Source organism: Ambystoma mexicanum, chromosome 2p (genome assembly GCF_040938575.1).
Source record: "Ambystoma mexicanum isolate Mex_15411 chromosome 2p, UKY_AmexF1_1, whole genome shotgun sequence".
NCBI lineage: Eukaryota > Metazoa > Chordata > Amphibia > Caudata > Ambystomatidae > Ambystoma > Ambystoma mexicanum.
The window spans coordinates 298,626,766-298,652,418 of NC_090923.1; the positions used below are offsets into that span (position 1 = coordinate 298,626,766).

The 25,653-nt window shown below is 44.5% G+C and overlaps 1 protein-coding gene across 2 annotated transcripts in view; it reads right to left on the minus strand.

Annotated features, from left to right (window-relative positions):
* Positions 1–25,653, minus strand: part of PHF2 (PHD finger protein 2) — a 732,343-nt gene that overhangs the window by 82,780 nt on the left and 623,910 nt on the right. For both annotated transcript variants that reach the window (XM_069643584.1, XM_069643583.1), the window contains exons 14-17: positions 8,327–8,445; positions 5,673–5,851; positions 5,272–5,345; positions 1,003–1,163 (exon numbers count right to left, since the gene is read on the minus strand). In XM_069643584.1, the coding sequence (XP_069499685.1) occupies positions 1,003–1,163; positions 5,272–5,345; positions 5,673–5,851; positions 8,327–8,445 (533 nt within the window). The remainder of the gene's footprint in view (positions 1–1,002; positions 1,164–5,271; positions 5,346–5,672; positions 5,852–8,326; positions 8,446–25,653) is intronic.

Below are 25,653 nucleotides of genomic sequence, written 5' to 3' on the forward strand. Positions count from 1 at the left end.
TCATGGCTGTGGCCACCTCCATAAACCCAAACCTACTTAGGTCCATTGGCTCCACCTCGCCCTCTTTCGTCTTCCTCGCTTTTTCTATTAACTGTTCCTTGCTTACTTGTGCTCGGTCCTGTTTTTGTTCATTCTCCGTTCCTGTCAACAAATTATGGAGTGATCTCCCCTACTCCTTATTCTCTTTTCATGTCCCCAAATTATGGAGTGGTCTTCCCTACTCCTTATTCTGCGTTCCTGTCCCCAAAGTATGGAGTGATCTCCCCTACTCCTTATTCTGCTTTCCTGTCCCCAAATAATGGTGTGATCTCCTCTACTCCTTATTCTCCTTCCCTGTTCCCAAAGTATGGATGATCTCCCCTAATCCTTATTCTCCTTCCCTGTCCCCAAAGTATGCAGTGATCTCCCCTAATCCTTATTCTGCTTTTCTGTCCCAAAATATGGAGTGATCTCCCCTACTCCTTATTCTCCTTTCCTGTCCCCAAATTATTGAGTGATCTCCCCTCCTCCTTATTCTCCTTTCCTGTCCCCAAATAATGGTGATCTCCCCTCCTTCTTATGCTATATCTCTACGCTTACTTCTTTGAATCTCATCTTTGCCGCCCTCTTTCACTAAAAAGAATCTATCACCATTTTGATTTTTCCTTTTTTTCTGCTTATTTACTTTTGTTACTACTTCTCTCGTAATTATGTACAAGGCTTTGTCAAAAGAACTGTGAAGAGAAGGCTCATGCAAAACACATCCACACATGTTTTGTCGTGTTCCAGTTCCTGCTTTGAATATGTCATTCTTTGCATGTTTCCATCATGGTTTCTAATGGGGTTTAACTACACTTGCACATTAATTTCACTATATGAAACATGTAAAACACAAAAAAACACTAGCCGTCTAGCCTCATGCTATCACCATTTAGGTGAGTGACAGGAGACAAGCAGACATCTAGGGCACTGCCTTTCCAGTAGATGGCGCTCTTATGAATACCTGTAAGTAGACGGGCATACCTGTTGGAGTTGTACTCCAAGCCGCCAACTTCCTGGCTCGCTTGCAGAAGGTCCAAGATCCCTCCCGAGGAACTGACGCTTTCTTTCTCTACTTTGGAATTGCAGGTGGGCTTGGCATCCGTGTCGATATGGAGAGAACCTTCGTCCGAAGAGTTGTCACTCTACGAAAGGCAACAAATGAAAGACAAAAATAGGCAATTTGAATGATGAATACATCTGACAAAAGAAATATCTCCACCACGTGTGCATGCAGCAGCGGGGCAAACACATTTGCATAATGATTTATGGGGGACCTTTTCCTGCGGCAGATTCCCATGAGATATTATTGTCGATTGATGTAGAAAAGGTTGTTATAGGCTTGCTGAACCTATGATCAGTCTGTTACCCTTGACTATTTACAATCATATGAAATACTAGATAATGTACATGTAGACAGCAGCAGTCACGGAGGGGGCCGGGGGCGGGGTTTATTTATTGCATCATCCTTGTTAACCTTCACTTTTAGTCTATTTAAAGGTGTAAATCATGTGACGAGTTAGAGATATGATACATATCAATATCCTTTCTCTTAAGTCTGCTTCCAAAATAAGAAATAACAACATCAAGTGAAAGATCAGAAACCATAAATGCCTTAAACTCGTTCACAAATAACGGAACACTAATTCACCAGGTAAATTAAATAGGTTACTAATTCACTAGGTGACTTACATCCTAAATGGAACTATTACACAAATCAGTTCTTTGTGCCTGGAATACCTTTTTGATGTTATAGTCATATATGTTCTCTTTGACTTTAAACCTTTATACTATTTTAACAATTTCTGCAGGATGTATCGACATCATTGGGTTGTTTAGATTGGGTACATTGTCTCCCATCTGAGAGCCATTTGCCCCAGATGACACAGCTTCAGAGGGCTTAACCAGCAAAAGGCTAGGAAAGGAACGCTGTGAATTAGTCATAACCACTGGCATTACTATGAGCATCCTTCCAGCATATCGTTTTTTTATCGAATGCAACAGTACATATGTCAATAATTATTGGTCCAGCAAGGAATAGCAGCAGTCCCGCTCAAGCTGCTCGGCCATGTCAGCTATGAATAGAAACACAAGTATGCAGGGTTACATGTAATAATGTCCCCTCAAAAATATCGCCATGTAAAAAGAAAAAAAGAAAATAATCGGCGAAAATTATTTGTGGGGACATTATTACATGGGACATGCGGGGGACACTCCCGCAATCCCATCTGCCCCTGTCCCTATATATGGTTACATATATAATGTCACCACAACCTTTTCCCAGCAACATTATATACCGCGACCATATATATATAGGGATATTATTACCTGATACAATATGCAGAGGCATGTTTTATGATTATGGTCCCAAACTTCATCTCAGTGATGAATCTTAAAAGGCCAGAGTTTGCTTTTGGGCGGGAGCAGAAAGAATGCAATCTAGCAATACAGCAGTTTGGGATAACTTCCCCTTTTGGAGTTGCGCCAACACTGATTTTAATTCGGTAATTCAACCTTCTTGTATGGCACACTAGCCTGGGAAATGATGGAATTTAAAGTTGTCCAGAACCACACCCGATTGTTATAATGAACACAGTGCTTTTTCTGTATCTCCTGATAGTGCCCTATGCTGGCTGGTGTATGCACGGATGTAGGCCTAAGCTTTGAGACTACACTTCACTGATGCACCAACTTACTGAAAGAGCACTAAAGTTGACTGTGGTCCTATGCAGAATGGATGCGACTGACATTGTGTTGGCAGGAATGTACCTTCTGGTGTGGAACAGACAGATTTCCAAATGGTTTTCCCCTGGGGAAATGCCCCATAAGGCATAGAAAAGTGGAATGAAAGCTGCCCATACCAGTTGCCTGTACTGAAGAGGTGCTCAGACCTCATTCATCATCAGTTATTAGTGTCAAAAGAGGTTTTAGAAACACAAACAACATGCATGGCTGTTAGGGAAAGCAAGTTAGGGAAAGTAGCAACACAATCACTTCTAAGTGAGGTTGAAACAAAGGAAAAAGACAATCAGCAATAAAAAAAGATGATAAACGAAAGCATATTTGACTTCATATTGATGGGCAGGTGGTGGTTGAATGTTCAAATGGCACTACGTGAACTAAGTAGATCTTGAGTGGGACACTAGGGCAAGCATTTCCTCTTGGCGGTGCAGTACACACTAATGTGCTTGAGGAAGCACACCCCTGGAGCAAGCATTTCCTCTAGGCGGTGCAGTACACACTAATGTGCTTGAGGAAGCACACCTCTGGAGCAAGGATTTCCTCTAGGCGGTGCAGTACACACTAATGTGCTTGAGGAAGCACACCTCTGGAGCAAGCATTTCCTCTTGGTGGTGCACTACACACTAATGTGCTCACACTAATGTGCTTGAGGAAGCACACCTCTGGAGCAAGCATTTCCCTCTTGGCGGTGCAGTACACACTAATTTGCTTGAGGAAGCACAATTCTGGAGCAAGCATTTCCCCTTTGTGATGCAGTACACACTAATGTACTTGAGGAAGCACACCTCTGGAGCAAGCATTTCCTCTTGGCGGTGCAGTACACACTAATGTGTTCACACTAATGTGCTTGAGGAAGCACACCCCTGGGGCAAGCATTTCCTCCTGGCGGTGCAGTACACACTAATGTGCTTGAGGAAGCACACCTCTGGAGAAAGCATTTCGTCTTGGTGGTGCAGTACACACTAATGTGCTCACACTAATGTGCTTGAGGAAGCACACCTCTGGAGCAAGCATTTCCCTCTTGGCGGTGCAGTACACACTAATGTGCTTGAGGAAGCACAATTCTGGAGCATGCATTTCCTCTTGGCGGTGCAGTACACACTAATGTACTTGAGGAAGCACAGCTCTGGAATAAGCATTTCCTCTTGGCGGTGCAATACACACTAATGTGCTCACACTAATGTGCTTGAGGAAGCACAGCTCTGGAGCAAGCATTTCCCTCTTGGCGGTGCAGTACACACTAATGTGCTTGAGAAAGCACAACTCTGGAGCAAGCACTTCCTCTTGGCGGTGCAGTACACACTAATGTGCTTGAGGAAGCACAACTCTCGAGCAAGCACTTCCTCTTGGCGATACAGTACACACTAATGCGCTTGAGGAAGCATACCTCTGGAGCAAGCATTTCCTCTTGGCGGTGCAGTACACACTAATGTGCTGAGGAAGCACACCTCTGGAGCAAGCATTTACTGCTTGAGGAAGCACAACTCTGGAGCAAGCATGTCCCTCTTGGCGAGGACAGTACACACTAATGCGCTTGAGGAAGCACACCTCTGGAGCAAGCATTTCCCTCTTGGCGGTGCAGTACACACTAATGCGCCTGAGGAAGCACATCTCTGCAGCAAGCATTTCCCTCTTGGCGGTGCAGTACACACTAATGTGCTTGAGGAGTACACACTAATGTGCTTGAGGAAGCACACCTCTGGTATACATTGAGGCACTGCAGTTTCTGAGTGGGTAAAAGGTACGTGCCCACTTCCCATCTTTGCAAGGCAGAAGAATGAAGTGCCCGTCACACGTGATGCTCGAGCATCACATAACGTTAAGACCCGAACTCTTAAAATCTTCCATGACAGCCTACATCCTCGGCCTAGTTTAACATCTGGGGGGGGGAGGGTGGAGAAGCGATTGCACAAATATGAACTGCATTTAAGAATTCAGGTCAGTGTTCAGTACCCATGAAGCGGTACACACTGCAACTCCCAGCTCTGGTTGAAGATTCATTCCAAATTGTTAATCCCGGGGTGGGGAGGGGGGACATGGGATTCTGCACTCCGCATGCCCCACATCTTGCTGTTCTACCACCATAAAGGGGCAATTCTCCCAAGTTACAGCTTCCTCTTGGAATCTCCATCATGATTTCATTGCATTTCGAAGCAATGTAATCCACACTGCAGCAATGCATTCCTCAATATGCCGCGGTAAGCGGGCTGTCCGGGATGGTTGCAGCTTAATTATGTTGCTGCACCCGATGTGTTTATGACATGCGTGCTCCCTCCACCCTCTACCAGTGCTTACCTGATCTGATCACTACAGCTCAAAGAGGCCGCTGCCCTGGTGCCAGCGCGCTTTAAAAATGCTATAAACGAACACAACACATTGCCAGGGCTCGAATGCACCTGAACACTAAAAACATATTTGAAATAAATATAAAATAGAAGCATTCCTCAGTTCATTTCATTGTAAACGCAGGCCCACATGGGAGACTAGCTTGGAAAAGGAAACATGGCGCACCTTATATAATAATGACTGGACCTTTGGTTTCTTGACTGGCGTAGGCTGCACAATTTCTTGCTTGTCCAATAAAACTAGAACAAAAAAAACAGGTCTTCGTACCCTGGCCATAATAAAACAATTCAGATACTGTACATATAGAACAGGGGTCTACAGGGGTGGCCCACTTACCTCTCCAGATGCTTTGGACTCCCGTGATCCCTAGCCATGGACTAAGCTGGCAAGGGTTAATGGGAGTTGTAGCACAACATACATGGAGAGGCAAATACTGCAGACCCCTGATATAGCATAATTTCCATAATGTGTCGGATACATCTCTGCAGACATGTTTAATAATGCATTTTCGTTACAATATCTTATTTTCGTTACTTAGATTCAGCGAGATGCTGAGATTCGCTTACAGGGCAAGTCTCTTTTTGTATTATGTTTCTTTCTTCTGATCGGAAATTCATCGATTTTCAGCTCTCCGTCATCCGAGACGTATTCGTACTCGTCCCTCACAGGTTTCGTTTTGTCATCTTTTAAATTCTGCAGCGCTCCAAAGACACTGGGACTTGTGTGCGGCTTGAAGGGTTTGGAGCTGTACAAAGAGAGGGGTCAATCGCAGAAAAGGTCAGGAGAAGCAAAGACCACCTGCACGGGGATGCAACATGCAAGCACGCATTGGGGCGCTCTAGAATGTCATCAGACATCTCTGCCTGGATGAACAGCTGGAAAAAGGCCTTCTGTTGAAAACATTTCCAGCTCTAACAGCAGGTCTCAACGTCAGCTGTTATGCTCGTTCTTTCCAACAGTGGCCTGTAGTGTCACCAGTTATGACCGTTTAACTGGTGTGCACCGCTCTCTGGAGTACAGAATGACACCACACACTTATTTTAACAGCGTAATTAACATCCATCAACTTCTAATGGGCCTTCACGTCAGTTCTGCCTTGAAACAGATATGAACCTTTGCTCTGGAAACATAAACGCCACAACTCTAAAACAATTAGTTCGCTCTCAATACCTCCAAAATACTTTCATATTTTGTATAGCTCATCCTTCTCCAACGATACATTTTCAAATCAGATGATTGCAACTTACATCTCCTGGGGGGTTGGACTACGACTCCCATGAACCCTTGCCATTGACTCTGCTCGCTAGGACTGAAGGGAGTTGTAGTTCAAAACATCTGGAACACCAAAGGCGGTAAATCCACAGTTCATGTGCTGACTTTTAAAAATAACACACAGGATTTGTCCATGGCTATTCCAGACCACATGCTACGTGAATATTCTTTTTAATGTTGCATCAAAGGCTGCACTTTGTGCTGTTACAATGTAAACTATTGTAAGAGGAACCTAAAACACACACCACCTTTCATGTCAAGTGCAGCCACAAATGCACCAATAAACTTGATATCATTATTAAAGGGCAGTCATACAATTTGAAGCATTACAATTGCAAACAATCACGACAGATCGAACAGTACCAAAGTGATGTGCCGGTTGTTGTCAAATGTTTGGAATAAGCTTTCACTGATGTCAACTAGTGTATTGTCAGTGGCCCCATCGCCTCTGAATCCTGATTCACGGTCGTGTAGGGGCTTTGCGTCATCAGTTTCTTCCTATTGCTACAGTAGCCTTATAACATACAGTAGGGAGTATGCAATCTTACCTGGAATCTGTCAAGCTTTGCTAGGCTAATTATAAATGCTCTAAGTACATTATAATGCTGCTCTGAAACCTAAAGATTATATATCAGGCGTTCAGCCTATAAGCAAGCAAACCCATTTCCCTTCATTCCTACACTGTGTAAAATGTGCAGAGATTTTACAATTTCGGAGGGAGATGTTACCTCTCGGCAGCAATCAGTATGCCATGTGACAGCACCTACCAACTGAACGAAAATGTTACCTGTAACACAAGCCTGATAACAAACCAATTCTAGGCATTTCAGACCAACACTAGCCATGGGAACACATTCTGAATTTTATTTAACCAACTACTGATAAGGTGGATTTTGTCTACAATTCAGAGAATTCATAGATTTGTGGATTTACGAAGTGGAAGAGGCAAAACTCTTGAACCTACATATCTCGCCCCTTAACAAGCTACACAATTCTGAGGATGTTTTAGTTGGCATCAAAACTCACATGTGCATCTGGAGATTTCAATGTGTGATCTTTGTACTGTACCAGCTGAAGGGTCTACCAAGAGAGACTGATATTGACACAACCTGCCTCTCTTGCACTTGCAGTTCAACATTCCAATATATTCTTAAAGCAAATGTCATGGTTGCCTCCTAAAAGAATCTGCAAGTAGGTCGGCCAATGATTGCTAATTATCATACTGGTGACTTTACATTAACTATACTGCAAGAAGCAAGCGTGCTTAAAACACATGTATAGAGATAGCCCGTAAATAAACTATTTCTATTGAAAGTTTCCACTGAAGTATGAACACATCACAAGATGTGGTCTAGATGAAATGCAAATATTTATATAACAGCAGACTTCACATCTGCGTTTAAGACACATTATCTAGAGACATTAATCCGTGTCTTTTTTATCAAAACGAATCTCTGCCACTGAAATTCCCCATTTACATAAATTCCACTTTGTGTCATGGAAGGTGTGGAGCCACTGCAGACCATGCCTGGCGAAATGCTATAGGGTATTACTTGCTTCAAGCATATTATAGCCATCCTTCAGATCCACACTGGCTCCCGGTCAGTTTCCCAACCACTTCCAGGTTGCCCGTTTCTATACAAGAAGAACATCTGCCTGGATTTTGCACAGAGGTCATAGTATAATTCAAACATTTCACTGGATGTTATATATTAGGCGTTTTCACTCTACAAAAAGAGCAGTGGTGATAACAATGCAAGGCTCAGCTTGCCACATTGCTCTTCAAAATCCTATGGTCTGCTATTTTGATAATTTTGCCTTCATGATTGGTCAATATCTGTGAGAAATTAATTCCAGCAGGCTATATTAAAAAAAAAAACCTGTCAGTATAGGCAGCCTGGGTTTCACTGGCATTAAGCGTTGTATCCACACTCTACATTTATCATACCCCAGTAGCTTCTTGTTGGAAAATGAGAATATAAATTTATTGTCCTTGTTTCCTGATAAGAGCGTCCTTTCCATTTTTACTTCTTCTTCCATCTTCAGTAATGAATCAGGTTTACTATTCTGAAAAACAGAAATGATAATGACCAGAAATATTAGTATGCTTAGTGTTCAATATCGCTCAAATTAAAAGCAATCAAAGGTCCCTAAACAAACCACTTCACGGCAGCACCTCATTAGATTTCTGCTATATTTCTCATGGTGATGCTGGGGGAATTAATATAATATAGTTTACACATCTGAGGGAAAGATGAAAACAGTAACGTGATGAGTTGTTTTTTCAAACCACAGCAGTCATATGCTTCACATCTCTGATGAGGCTCAACAAGGCCAAAACACAAATCTGGGGTCACAGCTTGTACCCTTGTTCACAGGAGCATTGCCTTAAATTCTGGTGCATGACGGTGGGCCCAGATCCATATGCAAAAGAATATAGGAACATGTAAACTAAACATGGCTGTAGGCCCTCCTGTATGGACACCAACCCAAAGAACATATTTTTTAGCGTTTGTTCTCAGTTAGGGGACGCCTAAATCTTTATTAATTTTCAATTCAGACTTGAAGCATGTATTGAGGAGAGCAAAATACCATGATGTGTTAAAGGGCCAGAAAAGCTTGAAATCATAACATTGAAATCAAAAGGGAATCAGCAATTTACTTAACTCAAAATTGGTTCTTTCTATTCTATGCAATTCTATTTGGAAAAATGACATTGGTTATTTAAATTGAGATTACTTTCTTAGCAAAGAAGGAAGGATACAAAATGAACCTCCTTCAAATGCAAGTGAGGAGTAGAAACTCCATTTAGGATGTTTCTTTCATATAGTATAACAATTCCTAAAAAATATTGAATCACTTTGTACACCATGCTCACAAATCCAGATATAATGTGAAAACCCAGAAATGTATTAGTAATTGGTAAATGTCAGAGACCAATATTCCTTATATTTAAATACCCAACACAATCCACCCATGCAGCATCATTTGATGCTGCAATTTTGGATGTGTTACCTTGACCTCCAGCCACTAGAATCCACCTGTTTAATTTGATTGGCCCAATGAGTTTTGACAGGTCATAAGCTGATGCATTAGCAGGTTAACCCTCCCCTCAGGAATTATGATCAATTTGGACTGACATGTGTCTTTCCTTTATCATTCCTTGCATGGACCTGTTCCATTAATGAGACCTCCACATTCAGAATTGCAAGGCCATTCTGAATTCATAGACAGCATTCACGTTTCTATCATCACATACATGACGGAGTTATTAAAATGTGTGCATTCATTACTAATTCATATATACTACTATATCAATTTTTATGCATGTGTTTGGAGCTACTTGGCTGAAATCAAATCTAATCTTGGTTTTTGAATCAAACAAGGGGTTTAAAATGTGGAGCCAGTAATGGTATATATCAATTTAAATGCATTTCTTTGGTGCTGCACATTACACATTTTGTGGCATGTGGATATTAACAGAAAACATCTGCTGCACAGATATGCAGGGAGACAAAGGTATCATTGTAATGGGGTGCAATTCATGTAGCAGCCAAATAATGGATGGGGTCTTCTTTTGCTGCCAGTCAAAGCCTGGGGGGTTCTGCCATGTAAAGCCTGAGGGTTTGTGTATGCATGTGTTCCTTGGAAATTGCCATGACGATCTTACCAGATTCCTGAATATGTTCACCTTAGTTTCCTCTTGCAAGACCATGGAATTGAGCTGCATCCCATATATAGTTTGCATTTAGCTCCATTTCCATGGGATCGTAAAACAAGACCTTTTGTTCTGAATATACACAGGTGTTTATGTTTATCTCTTGTAATGACTTAGTCACCCATTAATGGTGCATTCCTTGTCTGAAGACAGCTTTGCGCTGGATAAGTATGTTGCAAGTAGGGGTGAGAAAAAATGTTCATCCACAAAGATAATGGTACGTCATCTGCACTGGATTCGGGTTCTGTTCGATTCACGCAATCCGCATTACATTTCTGCCGCCACTGAAATTTCAACCAGTTTCATGTGTTTCACGTGATACGAAGTGTTTCGTTCATGATCGGTTCGTGCAGTAACACGAGAAACTTTGTGTGGGTCTTTTTTTGATCCGTGCTAGGTTGGCAACATGAAAAACTTTGTGCAGGTATTTTTTCTGATCTGCACTAGTTCTGTGCAGCATCACGAGAACTTCAGGCAGGTCTTTTTCGATCTGTGATAGTTTCATGCAGCAAAACGAGAAACTTCATGCGCTTTTCGACAATCTGCTAGTTTCGTACAGTGGCATGAGAAACTATGTGGTGCTTTTTTGTTTGATTCGTGGTAAATTTGCATAGCAGCACAAGGAGCTTTGTGCAGCTTTTTGTTTAATTCATACTAGGTTTGCGCAGCGGCATGAGAAACTTGGAGCTGTTTTTTTGATTCATGCTAGATACACGCAGCACAATAAACTTTATTCCGCTCTTTTTGATTCGTACTAGGTTCGCGCAGTGGTATGAGAAACTTCGATTGGCCGGTTTTGGGTTGAAAGACGCCACAAGAAACTTTGTGCCACTTCTTTTGATACGAGGGGTGGCGGATTGTCAGATTCCAGCTCAACAGATTGAAATCTTTCAAATCCCGCTTCTGCGGAGGGCAGAAATAGAATTGAACAATTCCACCCAGCCCTAATCGTAACGTTAACCAAAGCTCAACTTAATTGACCCTTTTGTGGTAAATGTAAAAAGGTAAACATTTTCTTTGTGTGATTCTAACTAGTAATGGCACTATAATAATTCTAGGGTGCACAAACATTAACTCCATCTATATAACATATACAATGCACATTTAGTCTAACATATACTTGCAGAATATTAAAACATAATCTGTTTAAGTCTTCAGAAGCATGGCTGAATAAAACTCAAACTCTTTTGCATTCGCTAATTGTGAATTTTGTTTGGACAGTAACCTTATTTCTGTTAGATTTGACGTAAAGTTATTTATTGGATAGAAACTAATTCAAAATACATCTTCTTTAAAGAAAATACATTACATTTTTGTCAAATATATTTTTACAATCAGTCATTCTGGCTCTAGTACCCTTGGGTCCCTACTAACTGGAGGCCCCACCAGCTGCTAGCTAGACACAATCCCACAGTCCCTATGTACCCACAATGACTTCCACTTAAGCCAGATACTTGAAGTGTCCCTGGGTCCTTAGGCACTGGTCCAGCTGCTGGCTCCAGTCTCACATGGGTTTCTATTCCCCCCAGACCACTTCTGTAACCCACAAACTGGAACCATCCCACCATGGCCATCTGGTTCTAAAGCCGTGGCCTGGAACTGTTCTGTGGGGGTTCTCAGGACACCCCAGTTGGGATGGTGTCACTTCTCCTGAACCTATAGGCTTTAAGCAAACTTTACCTACCATCTACCTAACAATGGGAGTCTCATTTGGTTTAGCTCATATGAGGTGTCATACTGCTCCTGTCTCCCCAACTCCTGCCAGATAGCCCCTGAGCAAGCTAATGATGCTGCTTATTAAGCTCTGGTGGTTACAGGATCCCAAAGGGTCTGGCCTATAGCCCCCAATAGGCTAAACACCCTCCTTCTCCATAATAACTTCTGGCCCTTGCGATGTTCTGGCAAAAGACCTCAGCAGGCTCTTTACGCCAAGCCCTACTTGATGCACAATCACCCTCAGGGTCTGCGGTATCGCGCTCTCCCACCCACTCCTCTCCTCCCACTCTCACTCTCTGCCAACACACCCGCCCTCTGCCTATGGAACACTGTCTTATGTTCTTAAGTGCTTGTGTTTGGATACCTAGTGTTATATTTTTTCAGTAGGCTCAGGTTTGTCAATAATATCTGGGTTTGGTTGGACCCTTTCCCTCCTCCCGCTTAACTCTGTGTTGTGGAATTGGCCAGGGATTTGTGGTCCCACCTCCCATCCATTAGGTTCCTGCCCACTTTAATAACCCCTATAATGTGTAGAGGATCACTCTGTTTGCCAGATTAAGCCCACATCGTAATCCAGCTGAAGTATTATGTCAATGTGCGCTCTTTTCTGCTGGTGAAATTAACCTCTGTAGGATCCTCTATGCACATGAAGCCTGCTCCCACCATAGCATCTGTGGGTAACTGCTTTTCCACGTTTCTCAGTCACGTCTCGTGTTGAGAGTTTCTCCTACAAAGTGAGCAAGCTTGCATACAATGTGCTGAACGACTAGTGTATTAGCTGTGCTCACTGTGCCCTCATTCTGTTTGTATATCTGACTCCTTGTCACAGTTCTCTCACTGCTGCCCATGTGGGTGGGACCAGACTGATATGCAAATTAATATTTCTCCTCTGTGAAAGGTACAGCGAGCTAAACATGGGCTGTAGACCCTCTCGAGTGGGCATCTTCCCATAGAACAGGTTATTTTTCTGTGTTTGTTCTCGTTAGAAGGACACCCAGATCTCTTTTTATATGTTTAGGAATTAAGTGGGTGGGACCATACTGATAAGCAAATGGATATTTCTCCTGTGGGAAAGGTACAGCGAGCAAAAAAAAATTTGTAGAGCCTCCCAAGTGGCACCCTCCTAAACAACAGGTTATTTGGCCTTTTAGAGGGGCCCCCAGACCTCTTAGTATGTTATTTTGTAGGACAGGTTATGAGCTAAAGGATTTGTTCAGAATATTCTGTGTGTAGTTTGGTAGCATTGATACTAACATTTAGTATTGGCGGACAGCATCGGAGTGACATTGGTTACTAACACTTAGAATTGGGATTCATTGAGTGGGCTAGATAAAAGTGCTGGCATAGCAGCTGGCACACTAGCATTGTCAGTTTCAGAAAATAACTCAAAAGTGAAAGCTGAACAGCAGTGCTTCACAAGGAAGAGCATGAGCTGTAACAGCATGATGGGCCTTGAAAATAAACACTCATTGTGCAGAGCAGGAAGAGAGCAAGGAAGGATAACATGCAAAATGCTCCATTATTGGGTGGTTGTTGTATGCAGAATACTCTTCAAAGGTCGTTTAAGCCAGGGACTCCAAAATTAGACGACCTTACGCAGAGGGGGCAGGATGGGCCCTGAAAGGTTCTAGCATGTGGTGTGGCAGGTGGCAACAGATTACACCACTGATGAGGCAGGAAAATTGAGACATCGGATAAGAGGTGGCTTTCACTGAGAGGTTTAAGAGAGGGAGAAATGAGAAAGGAGGGTATTGGGAGATATCTGGTGAGAGAGAGGTGCTACTGCTGGCTGCTTGAAAAGAGAGGGCTGTCCTGCATAGCTGTAGCTACAGAGGGAGTTCTTTGAAGGCGGTAATTCTAATTCGTGGCAGTGTCCTAGCAGAAACACAGAGTCGTGCTTGGCTGCAAGAAGGGCCTGGTCAGTCAAGGATGAGGCCATCATTCCAAAAAGCTGAGAGCTCAGCATGAGTATAAATAGGTCGACAATCAATTAGGACCCCCTTCTGCAGGGTATTATAATTGGCAAGGTGTCAGAGTGGACAGGGAAGGCAGAACTTCTTCAATCATTTTGGTACCAAAGGATTAACAAAATAGCACGAATCCAAAGTATCAGCTGGAGGGTTTCTTCATTTACACAGAAGGGGTTATAATCTCATTATGTAAGTCTTGCTACCAATCCTATGTCAGGCAAGGGTAGGGGGAGTAACTGAGATCTGAAACTGTATTCATAGTGCATTGCTTTCATCGCCAAAGTGTGCCAGTTAATATGTCTCAGATTAGAGAGAAAATCACATACATTTGAATTGCTATGCTGACCCATTACAAAGTGCTTATCAATATAAAGTGTATTTCCTTTATTTTCACATGTGCCCAATGCAAATGCGTACTACAAATGTTCCCATGTTTACCAAATATGAACTGGTTTGATTGTCTATCTGATGAGTTTGATGAAAGTGAATAACTGCGAAAAGCGTGCAGTGGTTGTCATTGTGTCTAGATCCTTTTTAGGTTGGCAACTAGAAGTAAGTGTGCATCCAGAATGCAATGCACAGTAAAAGGTCAGTAGATGTCTAGCTAAGATCCTGTGGTATAAAACTGTGGTAGAAAGAGAAGAATCAGGACACTTAGTCTAACAATTACCATTGCTCCCATATTCATAATTATGCCCATTGTGTCTGCTATAACTTTACTCAAAGGTGGGGGCTTATGTTTTGAGAGGCCATGTCACAGTGTAAGGTATAGCATTTTCTGACTGTCCTTTTGATGCTTGTCATCACAGTGACTTTACCAGTGATTTTCTGATCATGACAAAGAAATCTAGTTTAGTATTAAAAGCAGTGGCTCCAAGGTATGTGTACCATAGCCATTGCTCAGGTGTTTCCTTATTAAAAAAATGCAAGTGTTTTTGAAAAATATATACTTTTATGAAGTCAAGTCCAGTTTTGTGCATCTGGATTGGCAGGATTTCTTCAGCCTACACCTAGTCAAAACCCTATGACCATCTTTAAAACCCATCCTTTTGTTTTCCCTGTGGGTACCCTTGCATTGGTTCCTTCTGAGGGTTGGGAGAAACCAAAGGGTGTCTCACCAGCTAGTCATCGTGGACTTCTCATCCAGGTGGCCAGGACAAGGCCATCACTTTTGGGTTCAGTTCCTGGATGTGGACCAGTGCTGTGGGATCACCTGGGTCAGGGATCTTCGGGGCGTGGCGGTGAGGCGACGAATGATGAGACGTGGTATTCCCCACTTTCCCAAACACATGATCCATCCTATTTTATAGGATTCTGAAATGTCCCAACTCCCCCCCTTCTACTCAAACACTGGGCCGAGGAAAAGGGTGACAGAGTAAAGAGGCAAACCCTTAGATATCTCTTTGGACATGTCCTGCTAATCGGGTCTGGAAAACTCAAGCACTTGACTTTAAGTGCATACATCCGATACCAATTAGCTCTCCTCACAAGGATAAAAGACAGAACATAGAGACACACTCTGAGCAAGGTGGGACACGAGCAAGAGCAGAACATCCAGGGTGAAGGTGAACCTACTGGAGCAGGGCGACGGACTGAGGGATGAGAACAAAGTGTACAGAACCCCAGGAGTTCCCAGCAGGAGGTTGTTGCCACGAAAAGGCAGCGAAAGACATGTGGAGAAGGCCAAATCCCAGACAAGAAGACTGCCTTGTGTTTCAAGGATGCCAGCGACCCTCCCGGGTGAACAGCAGAGTTGGCAGGCGAGGCCAAGCATGTGGTATTACTCATGAATTAAAAACGGAAAAGACAAGAAAGAAATGCACACAACCGGTGAGTTGGCAAATGTGTGTGTTAAGGAAAGATTGAAGTTGCTACACTATACTGCACAATTTAACTCTGCACGCATGTGGATGAGATGTGAAGGAAGGCAAACCTGTGATGAACTGATCGCTGTGAAACCAGCGATACTGAGTAGCGGAGTTGTCCGGCAAAAGGAAGTAGCCCACTCAAAAGTCTCTGTGAAAGGTGAAATCTTTTTTTGTTATGAAGCGAAAAAGTGAATGCACTATAAAAAGCAAAGTGATCAAAATTAACCCCAGGAAAAAGGGAGGTGGGTAAAAAGATGAACGTTGAACTTTTGCGCTTATGACATCGAAATACCCAGTCCAAGAGACACTGGGGCAAATAACACAAGAGTGTGAGCAGAAGGGAAAGTCCAAGTGGTCCTGCGGAGGTCTATAGGAAAAAAGCCAAGCACATTCGAAAGTCTTTGACATCAAGAAAAGGTCAGAGCCTGACTGAGGGAGACCGCAAGTGTGATAAGTTAGGGGAAGGGAACCCCTAAAGGATGTGAATTAAGATTGGGGAAGGGAATCCCTGCAAGTGTTGTGTTTGAAAGGTCCAAGCTCAATTGAGGGAAACCTACGTGAAGTTTCTGCTTTGAAAGATCCGAGTCCGACTGAGGGAGACCTATGTGAATATTTTGCTTTGAAAGGTCTGATCCCGAATGAGGGAGACTAAAGTGAACTTTTTGTTGAACTGTGTTTTGAGAACGGGAAAGAGAGACTTTAACGTAGAAGGCCAAGCGGGCCTCGATACATGTTTTCAACTGCCTTTGTTTTTTGTACCTGAGCCACAGAGTGTCATCCTGTTTGCAGGGACCGCCTTACTCCGTGCTGTCTAACGTGGGAAGGAGAGCTGACTCAGCCACATTTATTCTTTATATTCTAACACTGATTTTCCTTTGCATACATCTCCTCTACACACTTTTTGTACAAGAGAGAGGGAAGGCATTAGGTTTTGTTGGTGTAGGCCATTCTGATTTGACATAGTCAACTAGAACTGTTTTATTTATTATTTTATGGTAGAGACTACTCACATCCTAGCTATAGGGCAAAGTAGGAGTTTTTCCAAACTCTGAAAATTGAATAAAGGTTTTACAAACTGTACCTTTTGTGTCAGTGTCATACTTGTGATACCATGCATCACTTACAGGGGTGAAAGTTTCCATTGACTGAAGGCCATCACACATGAGACCACTTATGTTTTGGAGGCAGTGCCACAGGAATGCTTTAAACACTTTGACAAAATACATTTCTCCAGAATGTTGAGGCATAGGGGACAGTTTAACTTCACATCTGTTCCTCTGGTACATTGCAGCTAACACCGCTACCTCCAGCATATTGGAAGGTTGGAATTTTGGAGAAGAAACAAACCTGTGAGGAACTCATGGTGACAACAATAAGACATACACAAGTGATCACAGTTCAAGGGTGTTAATTGAACAATGAATGCTGTATGCAGGTTGTAAAAATGCCCATCTAAACCTATATCCAAGATGAGAGCCAGCGTCGACCATCAAATGAAAATAAGGCAGTCCTAGTCACTTTGTGTCAAAATAAAAAAAGGGCCTATACTAAGAAACCTATTGCAAGCCTCACAACTAATACAAAAAGGGGAGTGGGATGGTTCTCAAGAAAAGAAATAAGTGTTCTCAAAATAATATGTCAGGATGTGGTAGCCTTGGTCTTTCTTCCCCACATTTTGGAAACTGGGTAAGATGGAAACTTGGAGCACAGTACGGTCTCAGGCTTCTCCAGCACAAGATGACAGTTCTAATGGCAGCTCTCAGGACCGTTGATGGCTAAGTCTTGTTTTCTTGAAAGTCTCTTGCCTTAGAGGACCCGCTGTATTCAGCTAACAAAGCAAATACACTGTCTCTTTTCCATGGGCTTTGGGTGACGACTTTCACCCTGGGATTCCCCTCTTCTTGGTGTAAATCCCTAGAAAGTTCTTTATTGATATCAAGACCGCACATAGCTACCTTTACTCACTTTTGAGGGCCTCTCAGGTTTCAAATACCAAATACAAAGGTTCCTTTAACCAAATGAAAGTTTGTTTCAAATGTTAACTGGGTGATGGGATCACTCCTGGCTCCCCCTCTGTTGGGCACTGACCCATCTCAATTGTTTGTCACAGTGTCACGGGGGGTCAGGATTTCACCCCTGGGTCCCCCTCTTCTGGGGCTGACCCTTCACGAATCCTATTCCAAAATATATAAAAGTTCCTTTATCAAATAACTTTGGGTGGCAGCTTCACCCCTGGATCTCCCTCGGTCCCTTTTGCTTGGGTGATGGCTTCACCCCCAGATCTCCCTCGATTGGGCTCAGACCCCTCTTGACTTTAACAGGATTCAACTTCCTTGGTTTCTCAATGTTCACTTTCGCTGTGGGATTCACTTCCCTTTTCCTCACACTGCTTGTAGATCAAAGTCTTTTGATTGCACTGGGATTATGCTTGATCTTCCGTATGACCACTTTGACTTATTTTACCAGCCCTCCTAGAGCCTTCTAGTTTCTCTCATATGGGGCTCCACCAGAGTCTCTCGAGTTAGCACCTACATGGTGTCGCTTTCCATGGTCCCGGGAGGAAAGCTCAGCGGCAGCAACACAGGTTCGAGCCCCGGGTCCGTGCTTAGAAACCTCTGGGTATTAAGCATGCTATAAATAACCTATCATATCATATATCATATCATATCTGCAGCTGGTCTCCCCTTCACACTTTTAACTGTTCATTCAAAGTTCATTAGCTTTGGTTCAAAACTTGCCAATTTGCAATTCTCACTTATCACAGCCCGGTTCATATCGGTTCTCCCCTCGACTCACCGGCTATGAGGAACCGCTTGGCTGTTGCCTCTCTGGAGTCAAGGCCAGTACCACGGGTGTGGGAGCTTCACTCACTCCTGCTTATCGGCACAGGTTTGCCCTGTGTACCTTTGACATCTGCTGCAGGACACTTCTGCTATTGTTCGCAGTCTTAGGCTCTTTTCCACGAAGGTCCTGCAGGTCTGGGATGAAAAGAGCAAGTCACTTCTCTCCCTCTCGATTCCTGCCACCTTTCACCTTCTCTTGAACTGCTGCGTGGTAGCTGTCTCATTGTGCTGTCTGCTGTGATCGCCTTGCTCATACTGTGCTCTCTGGCTCCACCTTTCATCCCTGTGGGGAAAGCAAAGGGCCGTCAGGTGTGTGTGATTCTGATCAATTGCCTGACTTTGCCTGCCTCTGGTATTGGGACATGTCAGGTAAATGACTTTGGTGCTAGTCCGTTGGCCTTTGTGTTTTATGAAAGCGTTAAGAGTTAGAAACGGGGTGAGAGGGGAGTGGTTTGAAATGTCCTAGGTGAGAGGATGGGGAAAAGTTACAAGAAGTGGAATACCGCGTCTCACCCATCGGTGTCCCACTCCACGAGGACACCCATCCAGGTGATCCTCTCTCACTAGTCCAACCCAAGGAAAAGGATCCAACAACGATGGCCATGTCCTGGCCACCTGGATGACAGATCCTCGAGGTTTATACAGGGAGACACCTTCAGGTTTCTCACATAACTCTTGTACCCCCTCTTCAAGCTGTCTGCTACACTTCTCAATCTACTGAAATTGCTGATCTTCACGTCAAAATGTGCTCATTTCTGCTCATCTCCCTGGATGTACTAACTTTTGATACATCTTGCTCTGTACTAAAACTCTACCCCATTGCTCATCTCTTTCTTTCCTTAGCATCTCTGGTTGTCTTCCTATCTTCCCAATCAAAATTACTCTGTCTCTTGGGCTGGCAATACTCCTTCGTCCCTCCGTCTTAGTAGTACTTCTGCACTATTCCTGTCACCTCTGTTGCCACATCCTTGGGAAGCCAGCCACATTTATGCTGACAACTCCCAGAGCTTCATATTCTATTTGACCTTTACTGACCAATTGCAATCTTTGAATTATAAGTGCAGTTCTGCTTTAAGAAACTGGACACACGTTTACATGCTTCATTTAAATTCTCCTAAAATAGAAATCTTTTTTCTTTCCTTCTCCTTATTCCTGTCCTTTGCCCACCTCGATTATCTATGCTTTTTTCTATCCCTCTCTCTTGTTTTGACCCCCACCTTACTTTGATCTCCGCACACATGTCATCCCCACACTTATTTTAAACTGCATAATATTCACAGATTTCCCTCATTTCATCCTTTCCAATCCACTTAATTTTCCTTACTGGGACTGTACCGAACTCTGGCTTTGTGCCGATATTCCGGTGAATTCCAGCTGTAAAAAAAGATATTCAGCTCCAGTTGAAGAAGCGCTTGGTATTCAGCTCTGGCTTCAATGCAATAACTCAGAAAGACAAATAGAGAGTTTAGGTGAGCATTATAAATTAAATATCACATTATAGTGTTTGTGTGCTGGGGAGGATTGGGGAAGGTCATATTCAGAACCAATTTAAGGACAGGTACAAACATTGCAGGTAAAGCTTGGACCATGCTGTTCAATGGTCTGTCAACACAGCTAAGGTGTCCTCCATATGCCTGCATATGGATACAAAAATTCCTTATTAATGTGGCAATAAGACCCGAGGCGGCGGGCCAATACCGCCTCAGGTAATGCCCCCGGGACTCCTAGTTACAGGCAATACCATGGGTGTTATTGGCCCGCCGCTGAGGGTCTTATAGCCATTAGTACCCTGGCCCGTTAGACTGGGGTACTAATGGCATTTTATTCTGTTCCAAAACACTGCCACGTTTCGAAACAAAAAAAATTATAAAAATGTCAAAGAAAATGACCACCGGTAAAGGGAAAACGTAGTCCGTTTTCCCTTTCCATGGCGGCCATTGAGAGAGGACGCGCTGGGAACAGAATTGTTCCCAGCGTGTTTGCTCCCGAGAACAAGAAAAAAGAAGGTAAGTGGGGTTGGGAGGGCAGAGAGGGAATGGTTTGCAGGGGAGGAGGGTGGATGAAAAAAAACATACCTGAGCCCCCGGCGGGGGACGAAGGCAGCCTCCAGCCTTGGGGAGGCTCGGAGTGGGGATTGCCCCATTCGAGCATCCTCATTGGCTAAGGGCCTGCCACGACCCGCTGGGAACAAACACCGGCATGCTCGTACGTCCACGGAATACCGTGTGGTATGGCACGGAAAGGAGCCAATCCACGTGTAGTATTTCCCGTGGACAGAGCGTGCCGGGTACTAATGGTTGATAGTTCTATGTTCTCTGTGATCAGTAAAAATCATGTGTCTGGCGATGCCAGGCAAATCTTTGCCTTCGGAGCAGTTCTTGGAAATGTGCAGGGACCAGCACAGCGTCTTCACAACTTTTCTTGATATGAGTGATGTTCAAGAGAGTGCAACCAACATTTCCAGTGTGAAGAAACTTGTACAGTTAATTAAGATTTCTTGGGGTGTCCCAACATTGAGGGACATAAGGTCTTTCTGAGACCAATCAGTATTCACGTCTCTGATTAGACTTCAAATAAGTACACATCCGGGAAAACAATGTGTAAACCAGGCAGGGAAATCGCAAAAATACACATAGCTCTGTGTCATAGTATTAGAACTGGAGTTCTGCAGTCACACCGGATGCCATTCCTGTGAGGGTGACCAAATGAGGACTGCATGCATCCATGCTAGGACTGACAGAAAAAGCTCTCCACTCGTACACTGCTCTTGTAACTTGAAGCCCATGCCACAGGGTTTGTCACATGATGCGTGATGACCATGTAACACTGTCAATAAAAGCGGAGAGCAGCTTTCCGTATGCCAGTTGCCTCCCAACTCCATGTCCAAGCTCTCATCATTGCGGCTCTGCCCCGCGGCGCACAAAATGCAATGGACACGCCGCTCGGCCTCCCTCAGCACCCTCAGCACCCTCATCATGGTGGAGCCCCAAAACAACTGGCAACGAGTATGGGATCCGGCCCCACGCATCAAAGGGCTTGACCTGCCCCACCATGCTGTTAGCATGGTGAAGCTCGCTCCCCAGGAGGGAGGTCACGCACAGCCAAACGGGACACAACCTTGCCCACTGCCATGATGCCAGCCGTCCCGGTGCATGACGAAGCTTAGTCTTGCCGGAACTGGAGCAGAAACCAGGGCTCCAGAGCCCTCCCCAATGTCAGGCTCCCCGACGAGTTCCTGTGCTTGACAGGCATGAGCTGCAAAGCTCTTGCAGTCATCGGGTCTCCCGTGACGTGCCAGCAACCGCCCCCAGCCCCCGACAAGGTCCTGTGCTTCACGGGCTGGAGTTGGATGGCACGGTCATGACCGCCGAGAACATTGATGAATCCCCACTGGCGGAGCCTGTGATGGTGCTGCACATGGCACAGTCTGCAGCCAACCCTCACCTTACCCACGAAAACTGCTCCGGAAAGCGGGAGCCCAAACCAGATAGTGTGTGTGGCCTGTGAGCTGCTGACCAGCAAAGCTCCCACCTGGAGGAGTGATGAAAGGGTGCGGCCGCTGACACCACCGCCGCAGCTGAGTGTAGGCCTCCCGCTGCGGAGAACAGAGCTGTGTTTCGGCCCTGCCACTACATCCTACTGCAATAAAACCCACCTCGGGGATCCTGAATTGGTGCTGCCCTGACACAGCCGGAAGGTGGCCCCTGTTTCCCAATGAAGATGTATCCTGCACGGGGAGCTGAAAATGTGCAAGGCCCTGACGCACTGCCTGCCGCCAGCTTGTGACAATGTACAGTGAAGCATTTGTGAAGCTGCGACCCTGCCCATCCATTGTGCTCAAAATGGGCCCAGTAAGCATGCCTGGTGCTGCTGACGCCGCCTCTGGAAGACAACATTGACGCCATGAGCAGCTTTGTGCCCACCAGTTGCCTCCCAACTCCATGTCCGAGGCCCATCATTGCGACTCTGCCCGCAGAACACGCAATGCACCGGACTTGCCACTCAGCCTCCCCGAGTACTCTCATCATGGTGAGGCCAGACTGGCCGGCCCCATAACAACTGCAACAAGGTGGAGAGAGAACTCACTTATCCATCACCTTGTACTGCCCCAATCCCAAACATAGCTGCAGTGCTCATGAACAGCTTTTAATTGTGGGAATGGGGCACGTCCTGCTGCACGGCTCGGAAGCCTGTACTGGGGATTTCGTATTCAGGCCCCTTTTGTGTCAAAGGATAAAGTCTGCAACATCAGTAGCAATACCTTCCAGTATATCTGGTCGGATTAAACCGAGATTAGTAATCTCTCAGCAATACATTGGGCCTCATTACGAGTTTGGAGGTAGCCATGCCGTCATTACCGGCATGGATACCTCCAAACTTGTGTCCGGGTCCTGAAAAAGGGAATTACCAACCATTCTGACTTTTGCGGGCCCAGTAATTGCCATTTTCTGGACCCGGTACGTCCCCATTCCCATTTGAGCCCCCATGTGGAGGATGCGAACAACAGACCCGTTAATGACGGGTCCGTTGTTAGCATCCTTGTCTGCTCGCGGGTGCCGGTATGCATGACTGGCCAGACCAGACGTGCATACCGCCATCCGCGAGCAAACTCGTAATGTGGCGGCCCTGTATGAACAGTGCCGGTACCTTACCGACACCGTTCATACCGCGGCCGCCAGGGTCGTAATGAGGCCCATTGTATTCAATACACATTCCTTCAAAATTAATTGTTACTTCTGTTCTCAATACTTTATCTAGGTTGGGCATATTTGCATTATTCTGTAACAGGCATTGGATGCTGGTACATTTTAAAACGCATGGGTAAATTAGGATTTCCTTAACTCACTTTGCATGACACTGAAAGACTGTTTGACTGTGGTCATGATAAATGGAGCCAGCTTCACATGTATATTTATTTTACAATATTTGAGGAATTTGAATCAGCAGGCCAGAAAGAAGAGTTTACGGCACTCATGATTGAAATGTTGTATAGTATATTGGAAGAAGAAGGGCTCCACCTGCTGGCCGTTGCTAACAGCCTTTGCGATGCTCAGAGAGATGTACTTTTAGGGTTTTGTCTAAGAGTTTTCAATTCAGCCACAGATTGCTTCAACGGATTGTGCACCATTCCTTGCCTACATCTGTGTGTATAGTTAATATGTGCCTTTGCAGTTCTTTCAGAGCTCGTTTGTATACATTTTTGGTGGAGTAATAATTGTAATTTTGTTTCATAAATACATGTCTATATATATGTATTATTTGGCTTACATTTTGTACACAAAAGGTTTGTGACGCTAGAGGTAGGAAAGAGAAGAGGACACCATGTGAAATTGGGAAGTTGGAGGAGGGGCGGATGGGGACCAAGTTCAGAGCTTGAACGGTTTCGCATATTTAGGGTTATTTTTCATAATAAGTGTTTTTTTGTTCATATTCTGGGTTATGGTAGAAAATGAGAGCGGACATGAATGTGCATCACACGTATAATAACCACAAATCATTTCAGAATATTCAGGGTTATTTGTAGTCCATTGCTAATATATTCAGAGCTTTGGGGAAAAAAGTTTTAAAATGACTGTTAAAAAATGAGATGAATACAAACAAGTGGAATTTTACAGATACAGTGAGGTGTGGGGTAACCTATTGGGGCAACATGTCAAGGCGTGCAATATGGCCCTTGCCAGTGGACCCCTAAAGATATGTATAGTGGATACAGCCGATAGCTGTGGCCACTTAGTAGTTCCAAAAGAAACATATTGGGGGAACATATACAGTAGGCACAGCCAAAGGCCTTGGCTACTGGCCATGGCCAAAGGATATGTCTAATGCCCAGGTTATGTTTTAAAATATACAGTGGGCACATCCGAAGGCCATGGCCACCTAGTGGCCCCAAAAGAGACATATTGGGGGACCATGTACAGTGGGACGGCCGACGGCCATGGCTAGTGTCTTGGAAGTGTTCTAAAATATCAGCCATGCTCACCGGCCAGGGTCTGAAAGACATGTACAGTGGCCGTGGCCACCAAGTGGCTCCAAAAGAAACATATTTGGGGAACATGTACATTGGACAGTGGCCCGGTAGTGGCTGAAGGCCGTGCTCACTGGCCAGGGTCTGAAAGACATGTACAGTGGCCGTGGCCACCAAGTGGCTCCAAAAGAAACATATTTGGGGAACATGTACATTGGACAGTGGCCCGGTAGTGGCTGAAGGCCGTGCTCACTGGCCAGGGCCAAAAGACATGTAAAGGCTGTGGCCACCTAGTGGGTCTAAAATAAACATATCGGGGGATCATGTACAGTGGACACGGCCAAAGGCCAAATGATGTGTCCACTGGCCCTGGCTAGAGGCCTGTAAAGAAACTATGTTATAACAAAACCCTTATAATTCACTGAAAAAACCTTAGTTAAGGTGCAGTTAAGTTCCACATATTCAACACAACAAAAACCTTGAAATATAGTGGTTGTGTCTTATGTTTTGACTTACCTTTTCCCCATCTATTCTGCTCAGTATTGCTAGCTTTCGCCCAGGTCACATAACCAAAACAGCCCTGTTAGACTTCAAGAACCAAATAGACGACATTAGAGACTCTGGCAAACCGGCCCCATTACTCCTCCTTGACCTCTCGGCCGCCATTGATCTCGTCCACCATGACACATTGTACCAACACCTCTTAATTTATGCACAATTCTCCTCTAATGCCACAGCATGGATCACCTCATTTCCCCAAGGCAGAGCTATGAGAATCTTCTCAGACCTAGCATCCGCACACCCCAGTACCACCCTATGTGGAGTCCCACAGGGCTCATGCATATCACCAACGTTCTACAGCATCTTCACCAGGCCTCTATTTCACATCCTTGACTCACTAGGCATCACCTATCCAAACTACGCCAATGACACTCTGATCCTCCTAGAACTCACAGGTGACTACGAGGCCGACTCCAAAACCCTCAACTCCGTCTAGTCCACCATCCAAACCTGGATGGCTCAGAACTGACTCTGCCGAAATGGAGACAAAACGGAACTACTCTTAGTTGGCTCCCCTGAAACACTCAAGAGACTTGACATGTAAAACAATTCCTTTACCATTGACAACATATTAATTCCAGTCTCTCAGGCCGTCAAATCCCTGGGAGTCTACCTGGACTCCAATATCTCAATG